General features: G+C 40.5%; 2 protein-coding genes across 2 annotated transcripts; one reads left to right on the plus strand and one right to left on the minus strand.

Moving 5' to 3' along the window:
- Positions 1–1,124: 1,124 nt before the first annotated feature.
- Positions 1,125–5,249, minus strand: LOC118424489. Its single transcript, XM_035833063.1, has 3 exons — positions 5,141–5,249; positions 2,409–3,265; positions 1,125–2,048 (listed from the first exon to the last, which is right to left on the minus strand). The coding sequence occupies exons 2-3, from the start codon at positions 3,215–3,217 to the stop codon at positions 1,712–1,714; spliced, it is 1,146 nt and encodes a 381-aa protein (XP_035688956.1). The 5' UTR covers positions 3,218–3,265; positions 5,141–5,249; the 3' UTR covers positions 1,125–1,711.
- A 5,458-nt stretch (positions 5,250–10,707) lies between these two features.
- Positions 10,708–20,301, plus strand: LOC118424281. The gene is made up of 15 exons (XM_035832825.1): positions 10,708–11,043; positions 11,675–11,971; positions 13,744–13,989; positions 14,105–14,220; positions 14,685–14,850; positions 15,140–15,288; positions 15,839–15,983; positions 16,135–16,254; positions 16,533–16,607; positions 17,343–17,518; positions 17,777–17,886; positions 18,683–18,773; positions 19,236–19,307; positions 19,457–19,590; positions 20,100–20,301. Exons 1-15 carry the CDS (start codon positions 10,824–10,826, stop codon positions 20,299–20,301), a joined length of 2,319 nt encoding a protein of 772 aa, XP_035688718.1. The 5' UTR covers positions 10,708–10,823.
- Positions 20,302–21,576: the final 1,275 nt, after the last annotated feature.

Below are 21,576 nucleotides of genomic sequence, written 5' to 3' on the forward strand. Positions count from 1 at the left end.
TGATGCTCAGACCTGGAAACGATTAGATTTCGGGCCTCCGGGCGGCTTGTTACGGTACTGCAGTGGAACTTCCGGGTTTGATATCTCGAGTTCTGAACATGCTATGGTCATGATTTTTAAGTGGCAGATAGCTCTTGGGGCAGAGAATAATTGGTGTAGGTTTGGGTCCCCTAGCGGCTTGTTTTAGAACTGCAGGAACCGGTTTAGTGTCAGACTTTGAAAGAGAATAACTCCAGAAAGGATTGACGGATCGTCATGATTTTTGATATGTAGATACCCTAAGTTATGCTTCAGGTAATTGGATATTAATTATCCAGATTAGTATCTAATTTGCATAATTAATTAGGAAATTGTTTAAACACGCTCAGTTCCATTATAGGACCATTGCAACATGTGACATTTGTAACTGAGAAGGAGAAGAACATGATAGATATAGATATATTATGCAAAATAAAGACCTAATTTGCATAACTAATGAGAAAATGCTATAGTGTCATTGTGGTAAATGACGGGAACTTCTTACTTATAGCATTTGGAAGTTATGCACACGTGAACATCGTTGAATATTGATTATGCAAATACGATCCTCATTTGCAAAATTCATCATCAAATGCGGTAAAAGCCTTCTTTCTTGACATAGATTATGTATGTCTGTTGTTTGGTGGAGGAGATGATCAACTAATATAATTTATGCAAATGAGAGCCTTATTTGCATAATAAATGACAAACAATTATTAAAGAAGTTGTCAAGGCTAGGATCATTTGGCGAAGGCATGGGGTCGTGGAACTCTAGTTACAATATGTTACATACATACATACAGACATAACCTTTATGCGTGTGTTGCACTGTTTGCAATATGTTATATTAATGCAGACATATTCTTTGTTTATATTTGTGTGTTGTTAAGTATTTACAATATGTTTATTTCATGCAGAAATATTCTTTGGTTATATATGTGTGTGTTTCACTGTATTTACAATATGTACATGCAGACGATTTCTTTTGTTATAAATAGTAACTTTATTGCACAACAATTGTACAAGATACAGAGAATGGCATCTACATGTATAGGTACATAGCTACTGTTCTATACGCCTGATCAACTAGTACCTACAAGATATGTGTGTTGCACTGTATTTACAATATGTTATATATATACATTCAGAATTATTCTATGGATATATATGACTTGTCTATGCAGATCTAGCAAACCATATACATTGAGACTTTCCCTGATTATAATGATAGTATTTACAATGTCTTGCCTACATTAGTGCAACATTGTATGACATCTGCCGATATATATCCATATATGACATGTAAACATAAAACCTTTGCTTTCCATGACGATAGTTCCCTACGATAGCATGTATAAAAACATATATTTACTGCTTTGGTTTTTTTAAAGACTTAAAAATCCCTGATTCCCATTACAAAATATGACAACTAGAATATTACATCAAGAACAGAAGTTGGCAACCTCACAGCTAGCGCTGTAAAGTGCTGTCAACGTACACTTCCAACAAAGACTAGTTTATTTACGAAGGAAAAGCAATAAAGTAATTTGACCACTTTGCTTGTTTGTATCTAAGGTCACCAAATATTATTTCTTGCGATATATTATAGTTTGGATAGTCCTCTGCAATAGCATGTTACATTGATAACATATGTGATATGTTACATCAAGTTCAAAGTTCGCTCTTTGAAGTTTCACTTGTTCTCGCTAGATGTCGCCGTTGCACCGACTTCTTTCAGGTACTGACTGAAGCGTTCCATCCAGCCTGGAGGCGGGGGTTCGGACGCGGGTCTGTCCACGGGCCTGACAAAGGTGACCGGCTTCCCGCCAATGTGTGCCTGCACGCTGTACATTCTGGTGGGTGGGGGCTTGTTGCTGGTGGGCATCTTGTAGCGCTGAGGGAAGTATAGCCCGCCTATACCGCTGTTGTCTGCCTTCAGGACCCTTCTCTGAGAGGCCGGTGTTGGGACGGTCTTGGCCAGCAGTTCTTCTTTGTTTTCTACGATCGTGACTCTGTGCTCTGACTTGGTCCTAACGAAATACAAAGAAAGAAAAGAATGATGGGTTAAATGCCGTCCACCAATCAGATGCTTTCTCCCTGTGGAGAGTTAATAGCCAATCACGTTGCTTCTTGGCTGTAGGGGGCAATTTGATTGGCTGGTAATAAAGTTCTGGATAGGCAAAACCACTTTTGTGATGGCCTAGTAATAGCATTAACGTTGAGAAATTTGTTGAGATTTCATTTGCGTTACGGTGTAATAAATCGTCAGATGTTAACTTAATCACCTTAAGCTTACTTTTGGATGTATCTTGTTTTAGATAGAAGTAATCGCCAAAAAGGCATATTTCTTGGAACTTTCTTGGAACAAATTAGGAGACATGTACACTTACTTCTTATCTGTTGTCCCATCTTTGTTACTTTTCATGATGCTTTTTCGTCTACCCTCCAGGTCATTTTCATCCCTTGGTCTCAAAGATTCTTTGGAGCCGATTTTCTCAGATGCACTTTTACGTTTCCTGACGTATAAAAAACAGCAAAGCCCGAGCAAGAGTAGTTGAAGGAACCCAAACACACTACATGCAATAATTATCCCGATAACCGACCAATCAAATGAAGGGGCCAAATCGTCATTTCCGGTTGTACCATTGGTGACGTTGCCAACAGGAAACAATGTTGTAGCGTTGCCTAGCAACGGATTCACTGTTGTCAGGTTGGTGCTGTTGCCAGGCAACGCATTCACTGTTGTCAGATTAGTATTATTGTTTCCCAACGTCGTGGGGTTTATGGTTGTTATGTTGGTATTGTTGCCAGGCAACGTGAACGTCATAGTTGCGTTGGTGCTGTTGCTAAGCAACGGGGTCGTCGTTGTAGAGTTGGTGATGTTGCTAGGCAACGAAATCGAGTTGGTAGTATTGCCAAGCAACGATGTAGTTGTGGCGATTGTGGAGTTTCCTGTTTGTTGACTCTGCGTGACATTGATGTTGTTGGAGGTGGTATTCTCGTTGCCTAGCAACGCAGACGACGCTGTGACGTTGCCTAGTAACGCAGGGGTTGCCGTGACGTTAGACCCGGACCCAGCGGTGGGTGTGACCTGCTGTGCGCCGACAGGGGGCGTGGTTGACAGTGCGTGCTGTAACAGTACAAGCAGCACCAGGTACCGGCGGAAGTCACGACTACACCGCGATGTCAGTCCATCCATTCTTTCAGGAAGTTTTGAAGCGAATTGGACAACTTTTATCACTTCCTTCTGTGGAAAAACAAACGTAAATCATTTCGTTGAATTTTCCTAGTAGAGAGTAAATAGAACTCCTATTTAGGAATATATGATCGATGTTGTTTTCACATAAGTTTATTTTATCCGAGAGAGACGGATATTGTCGTTCACAAAAATACTAGAACCATGTACAATGTAGAGCAAAGGGTTAATATCACTGAGCCAAAACACATGTGGAGGACAAAACACTTGTGCATGCGTGTACATCCCTTTTCATAGCCTCAAACCCTTCCTTTGGAGTCTATACGGATGTCATACCCGCACCCTTTCTTTGAAATCTTAAAGGATATCCGAAAGATTTGTTTCAGATATGGCGGGAAATGACATTTTGTTCGTGACTCGGATTCCTAACATGCTCGAAGGCAACACAGACAACTTTTAAAGTACCACCAACAACATTGTTTCGCGCATGAACGCTCCTGGAGGTATTGTCAAATGTCAAATGAAACTTACACTGCTTTTCGCTGCTAAAACCGATGTTTTACTCTCTCATGAACAACGATGACCTAGTACATAATCATCATCAACTTTGTCCATAGTTCGGAGAATATTCGGGTATTTTTTTTCTCTTTCATTTTGTCCAGACCCTTGCAGCTGGACCCTTGTTGTGCTTAGCGGTGCACATATATAGCAGCAAGTTTCCTTGCTATTTCTGTCGCAGGGTATTTTTTCATAGGGAGGGATAGCTAGCCCTTCTCTTTTTACGTGCTCAAGGAAACCTCCTCGAACAAGGGAACAAGGTACCTCCTAGAACGTGATACCCCGATTTAACGTCCCTTCCGAAAGACGGATGCAGGCCCAGCCGAGATCCCCTACCCAGAATTGAACCGGGGGTTCCCAGTTACTAACTAATCGGAACTAGGAGCTCAACTGTGAGGCTGCTACCAGTTGAGCTACAGGGACATCGCTGTCGCTTGTATCTATAACTAACCCGTAGCAAATGCAATGTGTTTGTTTTTGTGAATCTACCCTGTTATATCAACTGCTTATCATGTGGTAGATCAACACCCAGTGCGGCTATTGTGGCAGCTGTCTCGCCTCCGGCTACTAAACTGAACATTGTGAATCGGCCAATGACCCAGCAAAAAAAGAGACAATGAGGATAGTCTACACAAAAGGCATAAATCTTTCAAACGTACGTGTTGTTTCAGCTTTTCAGTGCTCTTAGGGCATAAGCGGCGTTATGTCCTTTTTTTTTAATTCTAAAACTAACATTTTGTTGTTTCCTTTTTTTATGGCTTTTTAAATGTTAGTGTGTACAAAATGTAGTTGATCAGTGAAACGGCCAGTGAACGTAACAAAAAGATACAATCTATCAAACGTACGTGTCCTTCAAGCTTTTTGGTACTCTTTGGGACATTAGTGACTATATACTCTGTTTCTAAAATGTTACAAAAGCATTTGTAGTGTTTTCGAGTCGTTGATTAAATGCGACAGCTGTTCTTTTGGAGTTACTGAGTGCCTTAAATGACCGCCATACTCAACACTACAGTGATGATTATAGTTTTTAGCGCTCAGAACAAAGAAGGCGATAAGGGGTGAACTAATGGCTTTGACAAGGCCTGGAAAGATTAAAGAACAGCATATTCTTACATTTGTAATCTTAGGTTAGATTTCAAATGATATTTAGTCTGTCATATGTCTTATGGTTGATTCCAGTGAAGATTTTGTAATGTCTTCAACACTAGTGCTTTTTTTTCTAAAACAAGGCTATTCTAGTGGAAAGAATGTTAACAGGCTGATTTCGCAATATCTGTCTCATGGCGGGAATTTTTCCTTTGTGGATCCCATGTCAAGAAATATGGCACACGAAATCTTAAAGGAAATAAAGAATGAAGAAGAGCTCACCAAAATTTAAGGAACTTGTCCGTTGGGATTGTCATGTCGTCCCATGAGCCCAAGATAGATTTTCTTGAGTCACACTGTTGTTGTAGAACAATGACGATTGGACCACAAAGATCACCTCACACCCAACGGAACGTTTCATCAGAAAATCACGACAGGGGACTCCTTTTTTGCTATTGTCAATGATCCTTCAAAAAGTATAGTTTTGACAGCTTGTAATATCTGAATATGCGTTCTTCTTAAGATATATACCTAAAGCTATCACATTATATATCTAATGTGTCGTGTAATATCTGTAGTTGTATTTGAAAGTAATAAATGTTGAGATACACCCCCGTATATTGGTACAGTCCGGGGGAGTGTCAATTACCATGAACTCTGACATCATGTCGCTGTATAACCGCCAAACCGGTTCAACCACCAATCAGGTTAAAATTCGGGTCAACGAACGAGCACCTCCCTCTCTTTGTTACTTATGTAAACATCGGGTACACTTCTATCGGAATCTTACTTATTGCTTGTGCAACTTGAACCGTAAACTATTTGTAAACTTGTCACAAAATTTTTAAAAAATTTCAATAAAAGACTAGGGAAAATTTCTTGATATCATCAAATTTAGTGCTTGTACCTTAGATGTTAAAGGGACGACAGCCAATGTTAATAGTTCGTTGCACATGCAAGTAAAGCTTTGTTGTTATAGACTCAATTTGGTCCATTATCAAAAAGGGGTGGAGTGCATTTATCACGAGTATGATAGGTTATGATTAAAATCGATTACTCAAGAGTTAAACCTCGACTTGCCTAAACTTGCCCAAACTTTTATACTGTCGATTCCTTCCCCACTTTAACGATAAAGGAGGTAGACTAGTCTCTACCAGACTCCCGCCTGGCCGAATGTTAATAGGGGACTTTAACGAAGTTATGAATAAAAGTCTACTAGGATTTACTTGGCCTAGGAGTGTACTGTTCGGCCGCGGGGGCTGGATATACTACATAAGCCTGACTAAAAACCCATAGTAACTTATTTGTCCCCATTTTGGCCAAATTCTTCTTTTTATCCAATTGACACGTCTGCCTGGAGACTAGAGCTAGACTTCGCAACACCAAGTGGACACTATCACAAACAAAATTGTTCGCCGTATTTTAGTCTGTTCCTGCCATATCTGAAATCAGGGACTACTGGCTATAGACGGCCATTGTTTGGACGCATGTTGTTCGCGTGCAAAAAGCTGATCTTTAGTCGACTGTAGTGCCCGCAGGCGTAACCAACATAGACAATGTACACCCCAGTAAAGACATAGTGTATAGATAAACCTATACGCAGTACATATTTACTTTTTTCTAGTGCTCAATGTGATATACTAGTATTTATATTCGAATTCTAAAAAGAGGGGTTGATGATTGATTGATTGAGCGACTTAGTGAGTGAGTGAGAGAGTGAGTGAGTGAGTGAGTGAGTGGGAGAGTGAGTGAGTGAGTGAATGAGTGAGTGAGTGAGTGAGTGAGTGAGTGAGCGAGTGAGCAAGTGAGTGAGTGAGCGAGTGAGTGAGCAAGTGAGTGAGCCAGTGAGTGAAGGAATAAGTGAGTGAGTGAGTGAGTGAGTGAGTGAGTGAGTAAGTGAGTGAGTGAGTGAGTGAGTGACTGAGTGACTGACTGAGTGAGTGAGTGACAAAGAGGATCAGTATCGGTATCAGTATATTCAGCTGCTTTGTTATTTATGTAGTGGGCCCCCTTGGAAATTAACTTCAAATAAGTTGAATGGGGCTACCCACATGTCTGAAGATGAATAAATAAATAAATAAAATCGGTATCGATTAGCTTGGGTGTCTGATATTCAGGCTAGAATCCGAGAAGCTACCTAAATCCACATGTATCTTAAACAGGGATGACGGAGCAACTTTTCACTTCCGTTTTCATCTTTTTGGATAAAATAGGAATTTGTTGTAAATATCATATTCAGCTGCTTTCTCAACAGCAAACGCTTGTGTCAATGTGCATCGTTTATGTATAGTGGTCATCAGTCAAAACTGAACATATAACAAACTTAATCACACATAAACAAAAGTTCAAAGAAACAAACATAAAACGTACAAATAGCAACCACGCCATCTGGCGGACCTATGATGCAATGCAGTTGTGACCCAACGTATACTAAACAGGTGAAATGTTTTGCTAACATTGGCACCAGGGCGTTACTTTAGTCACCAAAACGTTAAAGAGCACTATCGGTAAATAAAAGGGTAAATTACCAAGAAGGTTATGTCAAGTTCTGAATTAGGAAGAATAGGATGTGTTGTTATTTCTTATACCACTGATGGAAATCAGACATCAGCTTCACAATGAGAAATCAGACTGTGACCACCATAACAAGACCTGGACTTGTCACGTACATATAGGGAAGTCTTTTGCAGAATACAGCCTTGCCGAAAGTTATTTTCCTTCCGCGAGAGAAAGTAGTCCGTTCCATAACACCAAAAGAAAACTTATCGCTGGAGTTTATAACTGCATATCTAACTAATTTACAATATTTCAACTTACTTTTCTACTAATATAGATTGTTAAAAGGATGGTTCATCACTTTCCAAATAATTGTCAAAGGACATTCCTACTAGCATTTACCCCCCCCCCCTCCCCATGGAAAAAATGTTTTGCACCGCAATTAAAAGAAGAGAAAAGAAGCCACGCGCACCCATCTACTAATAAATTTGCAGCATGTCATGTGTACAGAATTCGAGTCTTTGGTTTTCTTGCAGCATTCCATACTCCGACTCAACGAGTCGAAGAAATCGTTTTGTATACCTCATTTCAAAGACATATTAATGACCCAAAAAAAAGGAGGTTATCCATAACAAAAGAGGCACCGAGGGTCACAATGTTTTAAAGCTTGCAATGCTATCATGCATTTTGACGGTTGAAAAAAAAACAGCCAAAGAAAGCATACCATTGTGACTACATGAAGTTTGAATTTCTTCTTTTATTTTCGAAACCATTATGACTAAATGACGCTTGAATTTCTTCTTTCATTTTCGTCAATGACTCCCAGTATTCTACTTACTCTCACGGGAAACAACGCGGGTATATGTGCACTTCGAACATTTATGAGATGAGTTAACAAGAAAAATGAAACAAGACTACATTATGAATTAAAGATACTCGACAAAACATGGTATTACTAAAGACAACAAGTCTGTATTCAACAAGTGCACAAATGGACACTTGTGTGGTAGACTACTTTCACTTACCAAGTTGGAAACTAAACTCAAACAGGTGTCACTTCTACAAATACTGACCTAGTTTTAATTCTACAACTACAGTCAAGGCTACATCATTAAGGCTACCACACGACACGTTTTCCAATTTATGGGGATTATTTTTTAATCAGGCGAAAATTGATAAAGTGCGATGATGCCATACATAAATTTTACTTGCTGTGTCTTACACTTGTATCCAACAGATGAAATTATCTACATACCTACAAAAGACTTATAAAGTATACATTACAAGCAGTAAATATTGACAACAGACAGACGTCTTTATAATATTGTTAAGCTGACGAAATATAGCTATAGTCACCAAGTAAAAGGGGTAACGCTACCTCACTGTAGAAAAAAAAACGAATCTTTTTACGCTATGCGTGTTGTGTTCTCTTTTAAATCGTACATGTACGTTTTTTATTATATTCCCATCATATCATAATGTCAAGGGTAACACAAGTTCAATTTAGAACGTAGAGACGCCGCGAACGCACCACAGTCCGCTTAGATATACCACGGTGACCGTAAACACACTCTGGTAACCACAATACATGTACATAATGGCGCTATGAATAGTATGCCATGCGTCCATGAAAAGGTTGTAAGGCATACACGTGTCGGCTTTCACCTACCACGATCGGCTAAAGAAACTCCACACCACATACCTTTTCACAACATGTCAATCAATGCCATTCACCGCGTTTACCCAAAACAACCAGACCATACATGACTTGCCACAAGAACAAGGTAACCAAAGCAAGAAGAAGTTAACGGTGCAAGTTTGGCGTGGTGCTATTTGACGTTTTAAAGTAGGTTTTCAATCCAAGTCATTGTCTCAAAACTCTTGTTTATTATCTGATTTATATGAAAGTAACTTGCAATGATAGTCTAGAAACCAATGGTGTATACAGTTCCCAACATATTGTCGTTCAATGTTTTTTTTACATAGTGAGGGGTCAAATCAGGTGAATGCGGCATTGATTGGTGAGTCTTCTAAGAAGACCCCCAGTACAACTATAGGGCGAAAAACCCCTTCATCGGTTTAAAGAACCTAAATGTACGTTGTGAATCTTCTGTATTTGTCAATTAGAAATCTTATTGTCTAAATGGGCCAAATCATTTCGTTAATAGCTTATCATACATTAAAGAGGAAGGAATTCAAGACAACAATGTCTTCGTTGATTGCTTACACTATTGATTGCGGAACTATTTTTTGACGGCGGAGGTTTCGGTCGGCGAACTGACTTTCGTACCAATAATTTTAAAGCCAGCTTTGAGCGGGGTAAAAGGAGTGTACTACCAACCAGACGGGCGATGGATCCAGAGACGCCAAGCACTAACGTTGTACATTCGAACAGTGTGTGGCTAACTTTGTACCGGCATAGACTAAACGTCTTTAATACCGAAGAACATCATCGCTGAACATTATGGACAAACACCGGCCATCGTTCTGGGCATTGGCGCTACTTTTACTTCTAGCCTTGTGTAGCACTTCCGGTGAGTCAACATTTATATTGAGTTAGATAAGCCTACATGAACAATAAGTCTATGTGTCAAAAGAGGAACAACTAATCACATTAACTTCCCTTTCGAATATCCTTGTCAGTTAAGTTTTGTATTCAAAAGCTGGTCGGTTAATATGCTAATTGATCATGTCAATGGTGCTGTTGTTTATGTACAAACAATTGATGCGAAATGCTATACCTCTTTAACAAAACATGCCCTGAAACCATGTAGAATTGTAGAATGGTATGGAACAAAAGTTACTTCAACGAACGTGTTTATATACCTCTGCTAATAAAACAATTTCGTCATCAGAGAGCGGGGTTGTTTTAACGACCACGAAAATGAAAGCATTTTGAGTTTCAGTAGCCCTTCCTCTGTCTTGAAAAAAAACAACGTTAGTCATAAACTCAAGTAGCTGTCGTTCACACCAGATAGACAAGGGTCTCTCTGACTTTGACGATTCGCTTCAAAATGTTATTTTGTAAACAGCAGTTTGATCATTATTAGCCCGATTGACGCCTTTGCAAGCGAAGACATAATTCAAAGTTCGGCACAAAATGCTGTACTTTATAGCTTTGTTCTTTACAATTGTTAGCTCATCGGCTAGTTATGTTGCAGGTAAGTGTATGATTGAAAAAAATTGATGAAGACGTAATGCTAAGTTCAACGAAGGAGTTGTGTACATGTTTTTGTTAGTAACTGTATATTTTGAAATGTAGAAAAAGTGTACTTTGCATAATGAGTGTGTGGTATCGTAGTAAAAGGTCCCAAAGCGTCAGCAACAAGTACGCTCTCTGTTTTTAGGAGCAAACTTGGTCGGACCTCCGTTGCTGACGGTCAAGAGAGGAGACGACGCTGTCTTTGATTGGTATTTTCACCCCGACCCCGGCTCTGACGCTAAACCCAGTCAATACCTGTGGTTCAAAATGACAGCCGAAGGGTCTGCTAGCCACATATTTACTGTCGTCCTTCCCGATATGACCATAGATAACGTCAGGCAGTTATACGAAAACCGTGCACTCATTGCAGGCCAGGTTGGTCTGAAACTTCTTAACGTCAGCAAGACGGACTCTGGAACGTACGAGCTTAACATGAATTTTGAAAATGCTCGTTCCTTGATTGAACAGACCACGCTGGACGTACAATGTAAGTATAAGTCCTTTGTGATTCAAATCATTCGAATGTACTTTACTAACAAAAAAGCATACAAGTAGATACCATAAAGCACTGCGGAATAGATAACGTTACAGATGTATGTAAAAAATGTCAACTATTGTACATTCAAACGTTACAGGATGTAGTAAGACGCTATGGTTTTAAAACGCTGGTCAAATTTGTGCTGGCCCTATAGGCGGTGTAGCCGGGCTCTGAAGCCACAGATTTGTCTCTATGAACTGCCGAAAACAGGACGGGGTGTCACCACTTGATGTTTTTACAATTAGGATACGGCGTCTATCTGTCGCCAGGTCCCGGGTTGATTTTAATTGCTAGTTTTAAAAAAAAATCAGGGCCGTTCCCAAAAATACCCCGGAAGCCACAGGGTGCCCCACGGGGCCACGACTGATAGTGCAAAACAGCCGGTAAACTACCAGGAGGGTTTCCTTTTGGCAACTGTGACCGTACCGTCGTCACTACCAGCCGGTACTGTGTGGTCACTACCAGCAGGTATCTCAATGCTTCATACATATATCTAAAAGAGTGCCCAGCAATTATAAAGTGTGCTTATTTGTGGTTTTCAGTTTGCCTAATGACACATTCCGATATGTTTTGTGGCCAGATCCACCGACAGATACAAAGGTAACTACGATGGATGGGTCCAAGACAACCACGAAAAGCATGCTATTAAAGCAAGGAGACACCTTGCGGTTAAAGTGTACCACGGACTCCAACCCGAAGTCAAGCTTCTCCTGGAGGAGACTCAACAACACGCTGTCACCGGTCGCTGAAGTAAACGCAACTTCGGGCGCTCTTACTATCCACGATGTTCGTAAAAACGACACCGGAATCTACCAGTGCCGTGCGCACAACGGTCTGGACCCGGATGGAAGATGGAACGTTAAAGTCACGATTCAGTGTAAGTAGCATTTATCGATACATCTAATATTTTGAGAGAAGCGTTTTTACCCTGTATTTCTGAGTCATATAGGTCATGTAAATGCCCATGGTGACGCATCAGGGGCAGAGGCGTTTCCGATTGAAATCGATGAGATTTTGTTTCAGCGTAAGATGCGCGTTTGGCATGATATCCTGAATATGTAATGTCTGGGCCGCATTTATTATGGGAGCATAGGTCGAGCGATCATCGTACGATTCTGACGCAATAGGATTTTCAAGCAGGCCGTGACAAAACCAACCACCGACATGGATCCAAAACAGCATTTTGTGTACCTAGACAGTTGAACTTTACAGGAGAGATACATGTTTGTCCTCCAAAATGCCGATAGCGATCGTAGGACGATCGCACGACCAAGGAGGTTCCCTTGGCACGACCTACATGTGACCGCGCCCTTAGTGTATCAATAACGATGGCTAGCGCAGCAAACATTTTCTTTGTACATTTTATGGTCATAATTTCTTGCATAAGATTTCAATGCGTTTTACCCATGAATGTTTTTTTAAGTTTACATTTCACTGCGTTGCATGTCATCATATTATGATCTCCATCAAAGACGTGTTTAATCGCATGCCACATTAGTACATTAGTTTTCTTCATATGTGCAATACGGTCAGTGCAATATTACAAGCAATAGCAGAAACAGAAGTGTTATGTGATATGCCTATCTATTGTGGTGGCTATATTGTCATGGGCTGACCCTTGAAAGGCACAGGTCACGTTAGGTGTCAACAAAGAACAAATACAGTTTTCTGCTGTATCACATCACATTACCTTGCGTTTGGCGGTGTGAAAAAGCCGTCTCTACTCCACAAAAGCTGAGATAATATTCTTCAGATTCTCCGACGATGACTACCGCCTATATCGCCTACCCAAGCCGAGACAACATTACAAAGGGAGACGATGTGAGAATCGGATGTCGTGTCAGCGATGCCCTGCCAAGCCCTACTTTTTACTGGGAAAGACTTGAAGACAGCAAGACACGTGGTCTACCGTCCTCTGCAATTGTGGACGGAAACTTGGGTACCTTAACCATCCCTAACGTACAACCAAGAGACGCAGGAGTCTATCGCTGTATCGCTGACAATGGCGTGCCACCAGACGGATCTGCACTGATTATGTTAAATGTTACAGGTGGGAATAATACTATCTACGACACAATGGTGATTACACTATGTGCAATTCTTTCCCATCCTAGAAGCCAACAGCCAACGCACGGTCAAAGACTGCATTTTTAACCCTGTGCAAACCAGGAGAACTACAGCATCCACAGCAAAAAAAAAATAATAATAAAATATCCGTGATTTCAGGCTACAACAACAAAAACAACATAATCAACGACGTTTTAACATAACCAACACTTGAAATATGAAATTGAAACTAAGTACTTTTTTGCCGACTCCTTCAGCCTTGTTTTGTTTAAGCGTTGGTTATGTGAAATAAAGTCCTCATTCATAATATCTTTATTAAAGCAGATGAGCTTTCGATATAAAAGCAACGTACCGTACGTGTTTCCTGCTTTTAGATTGCCAGCAATACCTACAAATCCAAACAAAAGTTTTAGACATTTACCTATATCTTTAAATCATAAAAAGTGCAATATTATGATGGATTATGCGTATTTCACTCTTTGTCGATTCATTTTCCCTAGCATATTTTTCGGCACCTTTTATGCCCCAGTGTAATGCACTGAGATATGGGATGAAGCCTAAAATGAGATATTTTATTTACAGCTGATGAACCAGTGTTCTTACCACAGTCAAACGTCACAACAAGAGTGTCAAAGATCACTCCGCGTTGGGTTATACCAACATTCACGTCCGTCGCCTTTGCTCTTTGGTTGTCGTGTATCACCATACTGTGGATTTATACGTCAAGAAGGAAGAACAAAAAACACAACAATGACCAATGGGCACACATCTTCGTAGCTACAGAGGATTACTACCCAGAATATCAAAGTCCTAGTCGTGCAGCACTTCGTAAGTATCTAAAGTTTGTATATGCCAGTTTTACTTTCATTTCCATTGTTATTTGACTGTATGACGTTTTGTGCTTGCGATGCGATGTTGTAATAAAACACTATTGTTTTCTCAGTTCTCTCCAGTGCGTCATCGGAAGAAAAGATGGCTGACCCGGTAGTGAGGGAATTCTGGGATCGCCTGATGACAATGGACGCAGATCGCGTCCTCGTCTGTCTGCAGGAGAAAGAGGTATTTTTGGTTTTTATATTTCTCCATCCGTTCATTGTCATTTTCCCTTGACAATGAGACATCCAAAATCATTGCTAATGAAAATATGACTAGAATTGTCTAAGGTCTCCATAATCACATGAAGTATATCGTTTCCTGATTTCATCTAAGTTTGATGTTCTCTGTGTTGAATTTGACTTTGCGGTTTGGCTCAGGGATCAGACTTGCGCCTCTAACAACTTTCTGTTATAGTTGTTTTTGTTATCATCATCTACTTAATACATATCATATTAAGTTCATTACATATTCTGGAAAGATGGAAGGATGCCTATCATATTAAGTTCATTACATATTGTTACAAGCATAGTCATTGTATTCCGTTCTAATATTCCATTTTCGCTCATGGTGTTGCTAATATAAGTTCATCATATTTATTATCTTTTGCAGTGCATTTTATGATGTTATGATTTTATACAATAATTCAGATTCTGAAGGTCGATGATGCAGCTGGAATCCGCCGTGCGCTCTCCGTGGTGGAGACTCTCCTGGAAACAGTCTGCGTACTGGAAAAGGAGAACGCAGCCCGGGTACTCAGCGAGGCCCTCCGGAGTTCAGAGCAACAGGACCTCGCTGATCTGCTGGATGGAAAAGGTAAGATTTTAAAAGACTATCTATTTTCTATATTTTTATCTATTCCTTCCAGTACCTTGCCATACCATATACCTCACCGTATACCATGACATTTCTCAATGGGGGACAGGTTGAATAAAATTTCTATACGGGAAATATGCGGATCCAGATGTCTTACTGAGGGACGACTGCGGTGCGAAGGATTTCGGTAGCTTGAAGAATGAGTCCACTCTACTTTGCACTACATTTCTCAATACGTTATTTATAAACGAAAACAGATAATTGCACATCTTCCATGCCATTCACACAGTTCTCCCCGATGCTAAGGCTGTGACTGTGACCAACACCACGGACTCAACATTCAGTATCGAGTTCAAGCCAGCCTACACCAACATCCAACACTTCGGTGACGTGGACAAGTATGTCATCACTCTTGCTGTTGCCGCCGACGAACCACAGGTAAAATAAAGCCCCCAAAATTGCACCACTTTGCTCAGAAGCTATTTCTGTTACCCCTATATGGTATGTCTAGCAAAAAGATGTAAGGATTCCGTTAGGAATGCATTCGTTGACTCTTGCATTGGTAGAATTTTTCGGAATATTTTCAAGCTAGAACCAATGTGGAAAAGACTAAAGACCCTTCCCGTCGTAAATACTGATATGCAACTTGTGCTCGTCAGTACAAACCTGATGTGTTCCGCGCGCCATAAGGCGATTTAACTCATATGCAATACAACCAACAAAGTCAAAACAAAACAATAGTATAATACAATTAGCCCCTAGCCCTTAGACGTCGCAACAGAATCAATTTTATTTTTTTGCTTGTTGAGTTGTAATTTCTTTTTTCCAACTTCATTTATATTTCCTCTCTGTGCATCTTGCAAATTCTGTTTTCCCGTCAATTCACTTAGGCCACTATATGTACAATCATTTGCAGTTGATAAGACCATAACTGCATTGCAAGCTCATAGGTGTACGGTTGGCGCAAGGAATTATTGTTGAATTTCAGGTCATCGACACACTGGACCTACTCCCATCTAAACCACTACATGCCGATTTCACCGACTTGAACCAAGGAACGTCATACAACGTCACCGTCGTCAGCACGAGGGGTGATGTTGCCAGTGCCGGCACCACCCTTACTGTTACTACAAGTGAGTAACGATACATAGTACATACATCTTGTGTTGCGTTTTGAAATTTATTTTTGAGTAAGCCAATCTTTCAGCAAAGAATTCTATAATGATTGGCTACAATATATAATGTCGAAACGTTTAGTTTTATCCTTTTGTACCTGTTCCCCAGTTGGAGGTTATGAGGTTCCCAGTCCTCTGTTGGCATCACTCAGTCCGGACGAGCGGTCTCAGATTCACGACGTCCTCATTCCAAAGGATAGGATCACCTTGCAAGAATCTCTGGGGAAGGGTAAGTTTTCGCTTGTATGTGTTATGCTTTGGTCACAATTGCACTGGTGTTCTGAGGTGTTGGCCACCAAGCTTCAAGGGGCCTTATCGGTGAAAGGGCTGCTAGAGGCTTGCTTTAGTCAGGCTAGGGTTAACCTCTGATCAAAGGTAGTAGTAGAAATTGTTAGAAAGTCTCGAAAATTGAAAGATCTGCTTATGATGATTTTACTTTACACTCCCATTATGATTCTGGGAAGGTTTGTCTATTGCTTTTTTTCATGCCGTGTGTTCCTTTTCCAGGATATTTTGGCGAAGTACGGCGCGCGACCTACCTTCGAGATAGGTGCGAGTTCTGCGCCGCCAAAACATTATATGGTAAGCAATCATCGAATTATCTACTCCTTGTTGGTGGAAGTACACATAAGTTATGACTATCTTACTTTTGGTCTGGCCAGTCTAATATCAGTGCAGCAACTGGGAATTCTTTCAACATCAGTTTACATTGAGAGTGCACTAATCCTTCAAGACAACTGACATCTGCATTCCAGTCATTAAGACATTCAAATAGTAAAAAAAAAATCAAATTTAAAACGTTAACTATCTGGTTCTAACAGCCTTACCTAGGGTTGATTAAGGAATTTGAAATATGTCATTTGGCTTGAGATTAGTCCAGTATCGATACGTGCAATATATATTATTTCTTCCTTTAAATGTACATGCAATCTATATTGCCCATGCAAATAGCCTTTAGCTATAATCAATTAGGTGCTAACCTTAGGAGAGAGAAAACATGACGGTTACAGAAACGCAGTTGCTAACCATTCAGTATAACATTTATATAATAGAATTCATGCTACAATGCATACGTGTAGGTATCGTATGATTGACTAGAACAAACAATCTTGTGGCATGCTGAGTGCTATATCTATATACCGTTACTCAGAAAACGGTGAATGCACTTGACAAGAAAGAAGCTGTACGCGTGAGTCTGGTGGAAAGAAATTTCACAACTGGATCACTCTGTGGAAGAAAGACTTTCTGTGTTTTCACACATTTGGAAATTTGTACTGAGAGGTTATGATATAAAATATACTCTTGTTTTACCTACAGAAACGGCCTCGCACACTGACATGGAGTCGCTCCTGCGGGAGGGACTGCGCATGATCAAGTTCGACCACGAAAACGTCTTGAAACTGATCGGCATGTGTGTCCATGGCAACCAAGCAATGATCGTTCTCCCTTACATGAAGAATGGGGATCTACACAAATACCTGAGGAACAAACAGGTGAAACTATTTTCACTTTCTTATCTTTGTCGTTTCCCTTTCTTTGACCTCGTTTATTTTTCATCTGTTCTTTTCCTCTCTACGACACCTTTTCTTTCCATTCCTTTCACTTTCTAGAGAAGAAGATAATCATTTATTCTTTTGATTCCATTTTTTCCGTGATAACATTCACGGAAGATAATACTGCATCAGAAATCATGAACGCAATGAAGCATAGAGTTAAGTATTCATACATAGAAACATAACATCTATCCACAGATCTTGCCACTGCCGGAGAATCTCCGCCTTTGCGAAGAAATCGCCCAAGGCATGGCTTATCTGACAGACCAGGACATTGTTCACAGGGACCTGGCTGCTCGAAACTGCATGTACGTTTATTCTACTTAAATATAGTCTCCCTCACTTTTAGCTTGCTGTGGCTGACAACTGTCACTGTGTAATATGTCGCTTATGATGACAAACGGGCGCTGTTGCGGTCTAAATGTGATTTAGACGTCGATCGGAATACCCTTAAAAGGCCCACTATGTAGGATTATGATACAACAGAAAAAAACGATTTTCCTACCGTTTCATTAGTTATATCCTTAACCCTTAGCATCGTATCCTAATATTCAGAAAGAAAAGTTGCAATTTCATTGCCCCATAAAAACATGTTTCAATATTAATACTGTGATCTTCTAACCAACGCGAGCCTAAAAATGGCCTATCAGCTGCCATGTCTCCTTCGCACCCTGACTGCCCAGTGAAATGATATGAGTGTTTCAAAAGAATAAAGATATTTATTATTTTGCTATCGAGCCAGTCTGGAGTGTGCCTAACTGATTACCCCATCCCGGGATCTACCTGGCCAACATGTTGTTATTTACAAACAGGAGGGTCTAGTTTGAGATGGTGTTTGTCTCTGAGCAGACCTTGGGCAGCTTGTGTTATACAGTTCACAAACACCAGGAATATTCAAAGTAATGATGCAAATGTGCTAAATGTTGTTATCGAGAATACCTTTTTTCACTTTTGGGGCCCAACACTACATAATGTTCTTTGCTCTGTTTAACTAATGTTCTGTGTTTACAAATGTTTTAATGTTGTACGGTAAAAGCGTAATGTATATCATTATCGACACTCACAATAGCTTTTTTTCAAAATATGCCTCTTTCGGAACTAAAGGCTTGATGAAGAGTTGCATCTTAAGGTTGCTGACTTTGGGCTGTGCCGAGACGTGCGTGAGAAGGGATACTACAGGATACAGCACAGAGACGTAGGTGTACGTTTATGCATGCATGCTTGCAATTTCCTCAGCATCGCTATCTTTTTCCAACTTAAACTTCACTAAAACCCTTAAAATTCCTCTTTATGTGAATCAAAATAAAAGCTTATACAATATATCATTTCATCAATTTAGAACTATAAAGGTAACTCTCTTATTCTAAGGTTTCCTAAATCAAGGTGATCAGAACAACATGGTGAACTTGTAAATTTCAGGCGATTTTTATGCTGATTTACTGAGTGTTGCTGTGCCTTATGACCTCCAGACCTCCATGAAGAAGGGAAGACAGTATAGTTTGGGGCATCTCTCTTTCTTTCTCTCTCTCTTTGTGCATTTTTGTGTTTGTTTATTTGCTTGCTTGTGTGTTCATGTTTACGGATATTTATGGTCATCATAACTTAAAAAGGCAGAATAGATGGTGATGGTATATATCATGTCTCTCTCCAACTCCAGGTCGCGTTACCAGCAAAGTGGATGGCACCGGAGAGTTACGAAGACCAAATATTCGACACAAAGACTGACGTGGTAAGTTTATCCTTTCTGTTTCATTTGTATTTCATTCATAGTTATCAATTGTTACCTTCTTTAAAAGTAGATGAATGTCTTATTGTATATCCATGTACGCACAACGGAAGAAAGACCGGTTTAATTTGGCTTTAACCGTTTTCTTTCAGTGGTCGTACGGTGTCGTCCTGTGGGAGATCTTCTCTGGTGGGAAAACACCATATCCGGGCGTGCACCGGTTCGTCATAGAGCACATTCTGGATGGCAACAGAATGGAGCGGCCCAACATATGCCCCATCCCAATGTAAGTGCTAAGTACCAACCAACAGAATTTTTTCAGAAAATCACAATTTAGTGACATGATTTCACTAAAAAAGTTAAATCTATAAGTTTCATTGACATACCTGGCAAGTAATAGCAACTCCATGGGGGTAACGTTAAAACCTACGTCATCAAAATGGGGGCAACCGACCAGCAAAGTCTCATGGAAATCTAGCCTATATAGCCAATAGGTAGCAGTATTATAAGATCACATGAAAACAGCGGTCGCTGTCGTGTCGTTAAATCCAGTGTTAGGCCATCGCAATACTAAGTATCCAATATCACGATTAAATGTGCAAACATGATGATAATTTATGGCTTCAGATGAAACAGGGATACTCTACAAACTATCAGGCGATTTTAAGTCACACACTGATCTTTTGGGAAAACGCTGAAACGACCTAACTAGCATCTTTCGCTGGTCGGCTGCCGCCATTTTCCTGACGTATTAGTTGGCTGTGAAATGTGAATTTTCGCTTATGCTTCTACCAGGTACAATGAGGTGATGAAGCAGTGTTGGCAGAAAGAGCCAGTGAAGAGACCAACGTTCAAGGAAATCCTGGTTAAACTGAAACAAATGAGCGCGTCGTCCAAGCAACGGTCTGAGAACGAGATTACAACGGTTTCACCATACCTAACGCCATCAAAATCCGCTCATGACCCTCTTCTGAAAACAAATCAACATGTCCCCTAGGTAATATTCCTACACGCCGTTCTACTTGGTTGTCAGGAACCGTTGCCAAAAAAAAGGGAATCGTTGCCATCTGAAAAAAATTGACCCATAGTGAATTTTATTGTGTACAAACACACTGCTCTAAATTTTCTTGCGGCCTCTCTGAACTATGACCTGACTACGTGAGTGTGACGTCAGTTGAGCTACTAACTGACTGACTGAGCTACTAAGGCAGTTGAGAACACGGGTACCACCGTGAAACTTTGCTCTCGGGTCTGCTAATATGAACTCTGACCCAGTGAAAAAAAGACAGGACGTCCACGTCGATGTTCTGTGTGTCGGCTGCCGGTGAGAGGCCACCCGGGACCGCCGCACGCACGGTGGCCGCGGAAAATGCGCAACTGAGCGACAAGAAGTATCCTCAGGCGAAGAACATTTCCGACGATAGCGGGTAAGCTCTCACGTCCAGGAAAAGATACGACGCTTCCGAGACCAGATGCGTGGGCCATGGTCGGACGATATCTCGAAAGACGCGGATTGGAGTCCAACCCAAAGAAATTCAGACTATCGAGGCGAGAGAGCCAACACTAATGGACAACAGGGGACGTCCAATCCAGTTTCAAGAATTCAGGATTAGATTTCAGTCCCCTGCAAGGTTAATTGGCCTTACGATTAGGGTTATTGAATCCAAGAAGCTGGAGGTACTGAGTTCGAATCCTCACATGTTGTGCACTTAACGGTGTAAATGAGTACTTAAGCTTCGGTTAGGGGCATCCTTAGGATAGGACGTTCAGAGGTCCCGTGTTTGAGGAGAGCCACACCTCGAGCACTTTAAAGATTCCACCACACTTATCGAAAAGAGTAGGGGACCTTCCCGGTGTGATTGGATCAAATAAAACTGTCCGGATATGCAGCTTCTACTGTTTAGTATAAACCTAGTGTGTTATGAGGCAGTTTATTTACCAGGTATGTAATACAGACAAATAAAAATATGGAGTTAATGTTTCTAGTAGTATTTGTTACTGCGGTTGACGTTACTGTTTATGTTCTAGATCGTTGTTTGTTTGTTAAGTTGGTTGCTTTCACCGATTTTGACTTTTCAAGATAGGAGTTTTCATTTGAAGCTCAGAAGGTAGAAAACAAAGAGCCAGGTGACAACGTTGTGCAAAAACTTTCGTTATTCGTGATTTTATGTTGCTTCTGTGTCATTAGTAATTCTATACATCTAGTCTTATAGAAGATATATAGAGCATGTCCATGAAAATATGCTCTATTATAGTCTTGATTGATATAGGG

The sequence above is a fragment of the Branchiostoma floridae genome, chromosome 10 (assembly GCF_000003815.2).
Source record: "Branchiostoma floridae strain S238N-H82 chromosome 10, Bfl_VNyyK, whole genome shotgun sequence".
In the NCBI taxonomy this organism is placed as follows: Eukaryota; Metazoa; Chordata; class Leptocardii; order Amphioxiformes; family Branchiostomatidae; genus Branchiostoma; species Branchiostoma floridae.

Bases quoted from the DNA above. Each gene is read 5' to 3' on its own strand.
- LOC118424489 (XM_035833063.1), bottom strand. From the start codon at position 3,217: ATGGATGGACTGACATCGCGGTGTAGTCGTGACTTCCGCCGGTACCTG. The intron at 2,049-2,408 runs GTAAGTGTACAT...GTATTTCGTTAG, and splicing joins GATGGGACAACAGATAAGAA to GACCAAGTCAGAGCACAGAG.
- LOC118424281 (XM_035832825.1), top strand. From the start codon at position 10,824: ATGACAGCCGAAGGGTCTGCTAGCCACATATTTACTGTCGTCCTTCCC. The intron at 15,984-16,134 runs GTGAGTAACGAT...CCTGTTCCCCAG, and splicing joins CACCCTTACTGTTACTACAA to TTGGAGGTTATGAGGTTCCC. The intron at 19,591-20,099 runs GTAAGTGCTAAG...TGCTTCTACCAG, and splicing joins AACATATGCCCCATCCCAAT to GTACAATGAGGTGATGAAGC.